General features: G+C 39.6%; 1 protein-coding gene across 2 annotated transcripts; it reads left to right on the forward strand.

Moving 5' to 3' along the window:
• The first annotated feature begins 5,106 nt into the window (after positions 1-5,106).
• On the forward strand, positions 5,107-11,508 carry slc25a28 (solute carrier family 25 member 28). Of its 2 annotated transcripts, XM_023284942.3 has the most exons (4): positions 5,107-5,739; positions 8,109-8,337; positions 9,182-9,238; positions 9,670-11,508. In XM_023284942.3, exons 1-4 carry the CDS (start codon positions 5,113-5,115, stop codon positions 10,242-10,244), a joined length of 1,488 nt encoding a protein of 495 aa, XP_023140710.2. In that variant the 5' UTR covers positions 5,107-5,112; the 3' UTR covers positions 10,245-11,508. The 2 variants fall into 2 exon arrangements, with proteins under 2 accessions (XP_023140710.2, XP_054874737.1); XM_055018762.1 differs by lacking the exons at positions 5,107-5,739; positions 8,109-8,337 and adding an exon at positions 8,344-8,794.
• Positions 11,509-11,811: the final 303 nt, after the last annotated feature.

Here is an 11,811-nt window from a genome sequence, read left to right on the forward strand (position 1 = left end):
CCTCAGCCTCATCTGTGCCGTGTGAACAGGTTTTTTTTTCTAAGGCTGGGGAGATAGTGAGTAAAAGAAGGAACTGCTTGAGTCCCAAACAATGTTCCCTGTAATTTTTCCTGAGTCTGAGCAAACACACAAACTCCCTGAGCGTCCCTTGGACCACTGTGAGCAACATCAGACGTGTGCACTGTGGTCACACCAGCATCGCATCCATTCAAGTTACATGGTTCATTAAAAGAATCAAATTACAGCATTTACATTTCTGTTAAAGCACTTTGTCAACAGGAGCCAGTTGAAGGCTGCAGTGATTTTAGTGACACTACAATGTATAAGAGTGAAGTTATTGAATATTTGTCTCTCTTTACTGTTGCAGCGGTTTTGCAAATTGCAGACGGACCCTGTTCACTCCATAGACACCAATGTTATTCCTGTAGCTTGAAAGACAGCTACTTTTGATAAAACTGGGCTTGTAGCACATTGTCTGCCTTGCAACAATGGGAAAGAGGCACCATTTATGTTTTGACAACCTATATCTAATGAGTTATTGATGCTGGAAGCCCGAATCTGTGAATATCTTTCCAACTTTACTGAACTTGGGGCCACTACTACCTAAGGAGTGATATATTTAATTCTGAAAAAAGCATTTAGCCATACTTAAAGCTTTAAGTGCTTTATTAACACAGAACTAAAAATTTTGTATTGTTTTATTATCACAGGTTCTGTCTGAAAAGAGGTGGCATCATTTTAAACAGTGAAATCAAACTAATAAAATGTAATGACCAACCAGTGAGCAATACTGGATTCTGCAAAAACATAAACAACTTTTTTAAAAAAAATCTAAATCTTATCTTAACACAGTTAATGTATTAACTTATTTTTGTGTGTATGCATGTATTTATTGATTTATTTAGTACTGTTAACATATCAGAGTTCTGAGTGAATTTTTCTTAAGATAGGCAAAGGCCATTTATTGATTACATATAGGCTGTTAAATGTTTATTAAAAACTGAAAAGCATTAAAAAAAAACAACTTAGGCATTTATTGAGTCACTAAAATACTGTAGAGTACAGACCACATCAGCATGATTATAAGCATCCTCTGGTAAATTAACAACCAGATACTGATGTCTCTCACCATATGGACTTCAGGAGATGATTAGATGATGATAAACTGTGACCTACTGGTTGGGTTCTCTCTGTTCTCATGTTTCTTACATGTTTGTCCCCTGACAGCCGGGTCCTAATGTTTTTTGAGCAACACACCATACTATGACGTTTTTACAATGATGGTTCTACTATGGAACCAGTTTGACATGTTCAGGTGTTCTTTGTGTGAAAACTCAGAGATTTCAGGTATCAGAAGGTGGTTTTCAACTTTCTTTATTAACTTTCTGCTTCAACTTTAAACTAAATTTCCTTCACTAACCCAGCCCTCTGGACTTCCAGTAAGCTGTGTTCCTATTGGCTGTCCAGGTGGCTGCTTGGTGTTATCAGGAACACCTGAGCAGCTCAGTGTCTTCCTGCTTTATTTAGCTGCAGGCAAACATTTCCTCTGCTTCTCTCCACCAGTGAACCGGGTTTGGCTCTGTTGCTTCAGTTTGTTCTTTAGGCGTTGGCTTGCAGCTTCCAGCAGTAAAATCGTCTTTAATGTGTTTCTTGGTGTGTTTTAGGGCTTTGTACTGGATAGTTGTCTTGGTAAATGTGGTTCTTTAGCCACAGTTAGCACATGGTGTTAATGTGTGCAGTGATTAGTGGATTTGGTGCAGCTGAGTTGTGTCTTTATCTTGGCTGTAGTGAGTCTTTAGAGGTTTTTGGTCAGACACATTCTGTATTCTTGTTTGAGAACCAACGTTGGTTGTCCAGAAGGTAAGAGTTCCTGTCCTGATTCTCTGTTCTCAGAGGTTCTCTGGTAGGCTGCAGGAGACTTTAGCGTTTGGGTTGTGCTAGTTTGGTTTTTGTATGGTTTCATTTGGACGACTATCTTGAGGCCCCTCCATGTGGTTTAGTGAGGTTTTCTGGAACAGTTCTACAAAGAAACCTGCAGCAGAAGAGCCTTTGAGAGTTTTTAGGAAGTTCTGGAGACCAGACTTTAGAGCAGCAGAAACATTTGTCAGCACTTTGAGCAGGAGAAGGTGAGCTTCAGAGTAGAAATGAGACGCAAACCTTCTTGACCCGTGTGGTGAGGTCCTGTACCAAGAGTTTGAGCAGGTTGTGAAGAGTCTGTAGTTCTTTGGTCTGAAAGTACAAGAAGAGTCGACTCATTAAAGGAGAAAACAGGAGATATTGTTGGTTCTTCTGTCACTCTGCAGTTCCCAGTTTCCTTACACTGAATATCAAGTTTATGTTTTAAATGATTTACCATGTGAGCCCAAGAAGACTTCAATAAACTCCCTCCATCCCCTGGACACAACATATTTTATTACCATGTTAAATGTTTTGTTTTTTTTTTTTTGTTTGGTTTTTTTTTTATGTTTTTGAGTTTTAATCATAGTTTTTTCTCTTTGCTTGTTTAGTTTTGTCATCTGTGTAAAAGGTGCTAAACAATAAAGTTGAACTGATAAACTGAATAATTGACTAACTCATGATTGTGACAACAGAAGTATTTTCATTGTGATTTAAGGGTTTATTTCATTTTTAAGGTTGGGGTTAAAATCTTGACAGAAAAAGACGATTAAAGAAATAAACTACATAACAAAAAGCAATTAAATCAAACAAAAAAAATTTATACAATAAAACTTTTAAAAAGTTTTATTGTTAAAAAGATTTAAGAAATTTAAGATATAATTTTCTAATTAAACATTTAATTTTTTAATTAAATGTTTTGTCTTTTTAAAGGTTTAATAATCTAATTAAATGTTTTGCATTTTTTTAAATGTTTAATATTCTTGTTTAATTTTATTTTTTAAATGTTTAATTATGGAAAATATTTTATCTATAATTTTTAATATTTGTATTTTAAATATTCATAATTTCATTAATGACATGTATGTTGTTGAATTATCTAATTCAATATTTTTTCTGTTTAATAGAGTTAAACATTAAATACAATTAAATTATATGTACATATACCACCTTTTAATGTTTAGTTTTCTTTTTAAATGCTTCATTGTATTTTCTGTTTAATTCCTATTTGAAGTTTTATTATCTTTATGATGTAATTTTCTAATTAAACATTTAATTTTTTAATTAAATGTTTTGTCTTTTTAAGGGTTTAATGATCTGATTAAATGTTTTGCATTTTTAACAATGTTTAACATTCTTCTTGTTTAATTGTATTTTTTAAATGTTTAATGATGGAAAATACTTTATCTGTAATTTCTAATATTTGTATTTTAAAAATTTTGTTTAATTTCATAACGACATGTATTGTATCATGTTGAATGATCTCATTCGATATTTTTGTCTGTTTAATATAATTTAATGTAATTTAATGTTTAACTCTATTAAACAGACAAAATATCGAATGAGATCATTCAACATGATACAATACATGTCGTTATGAAATTAAACAAAATTTTTAAAATACAAATATTAGAAATTACAGATAAAGTATTTTCCATCATTAAACATTTAAAAAATACAATTAAACAAGAAGAATGTTAAACATTGTTAAAAATGCAAAACATTTAATCAGATCATTAAACCCTTAAAAAGACAAAACATGGGTACCCATATAGCTCAATGGGTTAAGCGGGTGACCCATGTACAGGGGCTGGTCTCCGATGCAGCGTCCCGGGTTCGAGTCCCGCTTGTGGCCCTTTGCTGCAAGTCTTCCCCCGACTCTTCTCCCCTGTTTTCTGTCTGTCTCTCACTACACCTATCCAATAAAAGGCCAAAAAAGACAAAACATTTAATTAAAAAATTAAATGTTTAATTAGAAAATTATATCTTAAAGACAATAAAAGTTCAAATAGGAATTACACTGAAAATACAATGAAGGATTTAAAAAGAAAATTAAACATTAAAAGGTGGTAAAACATTTAAAAAGAAAAACCTTAAAGATTTAATCGAAACATTAACAGACTGTCTGAAGGTTCAAACTAACAGAGAACTACTCAAGAACTTTTAAGATTTCAGTCCTTAGACTGTGTGAAGGTTCAAACTAACAGAGAAGTACTCAGGAACTTAGAAGATATCAGTCCTTGGACTGTCTGGAAGTTCAATCTAACAGAGAACTACTGTGGGACTTAGAAAATTTCAGCCCTCAGACTGTGTGAAAGCTCAGATCCTGAGGACTCGGGAGGTATGGAGGCTTTGAAAGTCTTGGAACTGAGGGTTCAACCCTCCAGCACAAAGGCTAAAGTCCAACCTCCTGAGAAAAACGATCGAGTCGAGACTCGAGTTAAAAAAAAAACTCGAAAATGGCAAAAAAAAAAAAAAAAAATAGATGATAAATGCGCAAAAAAAAAAAAAAAGTATCGCGCGCAGCTTAGAGGGAACAGTGGTCCCAAAACTGTTGATAAATTATTTCTCAATAAAACCTCATAATCAGTTACATAAGCACACCCTCTTTACTGACCTCTTTACCAATAAACCCCAAGACATACTTTGCCAAAATCCATAATAATCCATAAAATCTTTATTTGCACCAGCCCCATGTGAAAATGACATCAGTCTGTATTTGTAGAGCATCTCATGAATGTAGCAGCACCGTTTAAATGTTTCATAACACAGAATATAAGCAAAGAGTATATAGGGATACAGACAAACATGGGAAATAAGAAACGTGCTCTTCAATAGTTATTGTCATTATTATTACTAGTAATATTATTTTTGTGTCCACTACAACCCATACAATCATCGTGTGCATGGCGAATCAAATCCAAAACAATCCATGAACCGACCACGTCTTGATTGCACTTCATATTATTGACCACTAGATGTCCTACTCGAGCACTGTGTGTCATTGAGGCCTCGAGTAATGAACCATGTTTTGAATGAAGTGTCGAAGCTTCAACAAAGCCTCGATCAGCCATCACTATTTAGATTTATTTTAGACTGACCTAAAATGACTTCAGCTCTTGAGATAGCTTTCGCAGATGTGCCCCCATGTTGCAAAACCTCATGTCTTCCCAGTGCCACATGAAGTTTGAAGTCTTCACCAAAACGCAGCCATGAATGGCATATATGTCAGCCAATAGCGTGAGGAGGACATGGCTATTTCAACCAATCAGAGGCTACTTCCTGGTCGCGGCCTGCGTTGGGCTCGCTGTGTGTTTGTCCGTTACGGCCTCCCTCGCTGGGCTCTGGCTGGGAAGAGTAGAGGCGGGGAGGGAATGGTGGTGTAGCAGAGGAGGCACCGTGAAACCACCGCAGGGGAATGTAGAACTTCACGGCGAAAATCACCCACAAGGAGCCGTGTACGCGAGCCAGAAGACCCAACACATCGCCTGGTTTCTCATGGAAACAGATGGATTTGTGAGGAGGCGTCGGATGACAGCGGAGACTACAGGCAATGATCCCGGGGTTGCTGGAGCCTCAGCCGGGGCAGAAGTTCGATGGTTGGGGGGCAGATTCTGGGGAGTTTCGGAAAGTATCGTGGGAAGCCTGACACCCCGGATCGGGGGGGAAGCAGAACTGCAGACTGTTGAATTTATCCGCAGTGCACAAGATGCACAAACAGAGGACTCTGAACCGGACTATGAGGGTTTGCCACAGGGAGCCTCCACTAGCACCCACATGTTGGCTGGAGCTGTGGCTGGGATCATGGAGCACTGCCTCATGTTCCCTATCGACTGTGTGAAGGTAGCTTAGCTCACTGGCTAACCAGCTGACCCACGACTTTGTATGAATGTTGAGTGCTTTCACAGCCTGTTGTCTTCTGTTGGTATTTCTTGTAGCCAACGTGCATGTTAGCATAGCTCATTAGCCGCTCGCTAACCCAAACACGCCGCAGCTGACTGTTGTGAGGACAAGGTCAGTCGGCTCAGTTAGCGTTTCACATCCCAACTAGCTAACTGGTTAGCCTGCTCTTAGGAGTAACGTTTGCTAGTGGGTAGTTTTTGTCAGTATTTAACAGAAGCCAAGTGTGTTTCTAGTCATTTAAATTCTAACTTACATACTAGCTGCTGTCAGACCAAACCAATATAGTGTTATGTAACTGTGTACGTGTTAAGTGTAAATGAGTTAGTTAAAGCCAGTAGTGCTAGCTAATAAAATGCACCACTTAAAAGCTACAGCAACAGTTCAGGGAGATCAAAGTTATACTCTCTATTTCCAAACCCAAATGTGGTTTGTTGTCGTGTCTGCAACTTATGTCCTTCCTGCCAATATTTTTTTTACAAGACACACAGGAATGAATGAATCGCACATTTTGGATTTTCCAGTCCACAGTAACGCATCTGTTGCTACTTTCTTAATATCCATTCGCTAAGGCCTACTGCTTCACCCTCCACAGCTAGTAGTTTGCAAAGGTCTCTAGATCACATGCAGCTTCACTGGGGCAAATCTTTTCATCTGGTTTGTTATGTATGAGTTAATTTATTTCTGCATTTGCTGTCAACATATGTACAGATTCGTGACCTATTGCCCCAGTAGGTCATTAATTGTAGCCATGTGCGAGTGATTGTCATTGTCCAACAGGCAGAGGGCTGAGGAGGTAGGGCAAGTGACAATGAGCTTTGTAATGTCAGCTGTACATGTCAGTCTGAAAGGCTGTTCATATATGCTCATACTTCATCCATGTCTCTTCCACCTGTAGTCCACATCTGTTGTAGCCACAAACCTGAACAAGACCAACGTGTACAGAGTTGTCTGCTGCATAGCTAGTGCAGCTCAGCGGCTTTCTAAGCGAACAATAGGTGATACAGGAGGTTTAGGACCTTGTGATAAACTGCAACATAGAGAGTTCCTTCATGCTGAATCACAGCTTCAGCATACACTAGCAGACAGATTTCTAGATAAATATCTCTGTTGCAGAAAATTGAGAAATACTTGAAACGTAGATAACATTCCTTCTCTATGCACACAGTAGCTGCCTTTTCTTTTTCAAATATTCCCCTTCTACCAAATACAGGCCTTTCCTCCAGTGCAATAAGCTTCTGACTTAAGAGATTGTTGTGTAATTATACTTTAGAATAGGCTATCGTTTATTCATGTATCCTAAATCCCAGTAATCAGTCGTGTATCAAAAGAAGCATGTTCCACTTGTGGGTCTGCGTCAGAGTGAACATTGTAAAGTGTTTAAGGACTGAATTTCCAGTTACTGAAAGAAACAACCGGAATGTTGTGTTCACATCAAGCACAAAGGTCAGTGCTTTCTAGTAAAGCAAACACAAGCTATAGATAAACACAGCAGATCTATACCTGGCATGGATGAGGAGCAGGGTACTGACATTACAGCCTCCCCTCACTTGCGTGTAAAGAGATTGAGTTTGCTATGAGCCTGTGTGCCATATATTCATACCACGGTTGGCTAGCATTCTTAGGGCCCTGCATTCTGCATCTGTAGTATAGAGTGACATGAGGCCATGTTTCCAAGTACAGAGCGTGCACACACAGTTGGGTGTACATTTGTCCATTCAGCTGTAAGTTTGGTATTTGGGGGATTATGTCGCTGCTGGTTCCTCAGAGACGGACTCACTCGCTCAGTCTGTCCCCAGGCAACCCTCTGTAAATGTCAAATAGCAGGTGACTGAAACGCTGATCGCCCGCACTTGTCTTTTAGATAGCGTTGATATAGTCTGTCGTTTACGTCAGCGTGCATGTGTGTGTGATAGGAGGAAGAGAGTAAGATGCTTCAGGGTCAGTGGGAAATAGGCTTACAGGAAGTCAGCTTATGTCCCCTTGTGACCTTGGCGCTCGCAGCTCCAGACTTCCTTGTATTCAATTATGCATGCACACTAGCATGCACTACACACAATATCAAGCACTGCATTTCCCTCATTTGACCTCTTGTTAACACTGCAGTCTACTCAGGACTCGTTTCACTGCAATGCTATTCTTTGCTGTAATGCTCAGACATATGGAACAACTTAAATTATGCATTATGTTCCGTTTTTTAATGTCATTTTCAGGTCAAATTCATCTAACATGACACTAAAGTTATACCTAGTTTTATCTGCTAGTGGATAAAACACACTGCTAACTTATCTACATTCCCCTGTGTTCTCCAGACACGAATGCAGAGTCTCCAGCCAGACCCTGCAGCCCGCTACAGGAATGTGATGGATGCTCTTCGGCGAATTGTAGCCACAGAGGGAGTCTGGCGGCCATTGAGAGGCCTGAATGCGACAGCAGTTGGGGCAGGACCTGCCCATGCCCTCTATTTTGCCAGCTATGAGAAACTCAAAAAGACTCTAAGTGATGTCATTCATCCAGGGGCTAACAGTCATTTGGCTAATGGTACCATAAAATGTGCATGTATATAACATAAATGTGCAAGTCATGTAAAGCTACCTTAACTTCAAGATCACTAGAAGAGTGGTTAATATTTCGGCCTGGTCCATGTCCAAGCCGAATGTCAAACGCCTTCCGTGTGATCTGTGAAGTTCTGCCTAATTATGTGTATTGCCAGATGAGTCCAAACACCCCTTCCAGGCTATCAAATTAAATAGATCCTTTTATAGCTACAGTTGTAGACTGCAAAGAAAAGCCAAGGACAGTTTTCAACCTCTCACTGGCTTTTAGAGAAGCAGGAAAGTTAGTCTTATCACATTAAAGTCACCTCAGCTACAAAATCGAAAGAGATTAAAGCAAAGATTAAACTTAGCAGCCTTGCTCTGAATGTCAACCATTTCCTTATTCCTTATCCTCCCTACTTTCTCTCTCTTCCTTCTTTTCCAGTTTAGTGGGAGGCTGGGTAAGTCCTCTTTCTCCCATCTCATCAGTTTTTTCCCCTGTTGGTCCAGGTTTTTCAAGCTTATGGGCATGGTTTACACCTCCCAACTGCAATAAACACCATTACCCACTAGGTGTCTCTCTATGCTCATGCCTCTTGAAAGTGGTCAGGAGTGATATTTGGTTTACACCTGTGCAATTTAATCCTTAATATTTACCAATTCTGCTCTGATAACATTGATTTGGGCATGATATTTGCAGCTTTTCAGAATACAGCAGTGAAGGCTGTGACATGATCAACTAGGTTCTCTTGCAAGGGAAAAAATCTCTTTACTGCAGACTCTTCTACTTTCTTTATCCGTCGTGATTATCTCAACGTGTAATAATTTCTGAGGTGTGTTTGTTTCAGGAGCAGCTGGGTGTGTGGCCACACTGCTTCACGATGCAGCCATGAACCCAGCTGAAGGTAAGGGCAACATTACATTACAATGCCTCGGAGTATATTTTGTCTTTCAAAACAAGAGTTTTGAATTTCAGTGAAGAAACTTACAGGTGCCATGCCTGGACCAGCGATCTTCACATGTTGATCTCACATTCATTTTCACAGCTGCCTCTAGTCCACCTGCCCAGACATGTCAGTAGAAGGACACTGGTCTGAGTCCTCTTGTGCAGCTGTTAGAAGGACTGCAGCTGTTAAATGCTATTAAATATGACAATTAACATCCTTCCATGTGTTTATTGAAACTACTTTTTCTTTAAAGGACAGCTTTACTGCAGTTTATATCTTGCTAATTTCTTTTTTTAAATTCTTTTTTTCATGTGATTTACCTTGATGATGCCAACCCTGGACATGTCTGTCTCTCTCTTCCATCCAAACGTCAACCCATCTGTCCGCAGTTGTGAAGCAGCGCATGCAGATGTATAATTCGCCCTACCGCGGCGTGTTGGACTGTGTACGCGCCGTGTGGCAGAAAGAGGGCCCCGCTGCATTCTACCGCAGCTACACCACCCAGCTCACCATGAACGTGCCCTTCCAGGCACTCCACTTCATGACCTACGAGTACCTTCAGGAGCTGCTCAACCCCCACAGACAATACAATCCCTCATCCCACATGTTGTCCGGAGCTTTGGCTGGAGCGATCGCAGCTGCAGCCACCACACCTCTGGATGTGTGCAAGACCCTGCTCAACACCCAGGAGTCTGTAACCCTCAGCTCCCTTCCTTCTGGCCAAGGCCCCAGCCAGGGCCAAGGCCAAGCAGCCCACAGACGCATCTCAGGCCTGGCCCATGCCTTCCAGACGGTTTACAGGCTGGGCGGCCTGCCGGGCTTCTTCAAGGGAGTCCAAGCGAGGGTCATCTACCAGATGCCCTCCACAGCCATCAGCTGGTCGGTCTACGAGTTCTTCAAGTATGGACTCACCAAGCACCAGCACAACAAGAGGAGAAAGCAACACATGGAGGCTGAGATGTAGATATCTCCTTGATTTGATCTCCTCTAAATATTACTCTGTCCTCCCTGTGAGGAGAAATTAATACGCACATTGAATCTGACTAAAATCCACCTCAGTTGTCCCATCCCTTTCAGACATAGCAGATAAGAAAGACATCTTCAAACCTAGTTCCTTTAGTTTTATTACCGTTACACTATTACAAGAATAGGGTTGAGTTATGTTGTTCCTCACTTTTAGGAGAAAACATTTACACAGTATTATAGAACTAGTTCACCTTTTTTGTTTAAGCTGTTCTAGTTACTACTATGTTTGTCCAAACAGGATAACTGTGAAGAACTGCAAAGGTGGTCAGCAGAGGGCAGTAGTGTTACTGTGTTAACTCTTGTAGTATCAGAAGCTTTGCTGTCCTTGGGCCAGATTTAATTTTCCCTCATCCAAACTTTACAAATAAAGATTAGAACCGACTTCTTATCCACATCTCATAACAGAGAGAATTCAGTCTTTAACCCTCAATATTTTTGTTGCTTTTATCCAGTTCAAAAATATTTCCGCCTTATGGCATTCAAAGAAAACAGACCCTTCAAATAATTTGTTGTCAATAGAACACACAATAATTCTATCAATATCCAGATACCTTTGAGAAAATTCAGTAAAATCCAGCCAAATATGGCCACTCAGGTAGTTGAGATTTCACAGATTAACAAAGGAGACCATAATCTAGACAGATACTGGGTTCCTTTTTTGTTTTGCTAAATTAATATATATTTACTTCCCTTTTCAAATGTGTTTAAATTTGTCATCTGTGATGTAATTGGACAGAAAAAGAGATCGAAGGTATCTGAAGTGTGTTGTTAATTTATTTTTCAGAATTTTGATTCCTTAAATAGTATTTTATTTCCAGCAAATGTATTACTTTAGTTTTTTTTTCCATACCTCTGTGATTTGGCACAGTGTACCTGTTCGGCAAGGCAGACAAGAGCAGCATTCAGATGGCCGTTTCTGTGCTTCAGCTGTAGCTGTCAGTCTGTTTTCAACTAGTGAAATACTGAGTTTAATTGTTTGTGCTCAGCAACAAAAGGATGAAGAATTTTACTGAGAATTTCCGAGTTGGATCTCCCACGAGATATGTCTCTGTACGCACAATGAGTACACTTATAATGGAAGCTGTCATTCTTATTGATTGATGTCTGATTGTTTCTGACACTGAATTGCACTCATTGAATAAAGATTCAGCAGCGGGGCTCTTCTCACTGCTCATAAGACTAGGAGCCCTGCTTTAATTTCATTCAGTGTGTTCAGATGTTTTGCTAGCCGCATGAAGGTAACTTTTGAGAATGTTCTTGCATAAGCACCAGTCAAAAGAGCAAGTTAAATTTAAAGTGGGTGTGTGTAAAATATGTAAAGTCTTTGTATTCCTGTACAAAGAAGCCAAAGAATGGCGTGGATGAAATGGAGACAATGCCTTTAAGCCACATCTGCACTGACAGAAACACACGCCGAGTTTGTGTGCATTTTCAGGTATTTATTTTTCGTCGGAGGCAGGTACAGTTGTTTAGTCTTGAGCACAGGTGCAGATTTCAACTTTGAC

Source organism: Amphiprion ocellaris, chromosome 16 (assembly GCF_022539595.1).
Source record: "Amphiprion ocellaris isolate individual 3 ecotype Okinawa chromosome 16, ASM2253959v1, whole genome shotgun sequence".
NCBI classification, from domain to species: Eukaryota; Metazoa; Chordata; class Actinopteri; family Pomacentridae; genus Amphiprion; species Amphiprion ocellaris.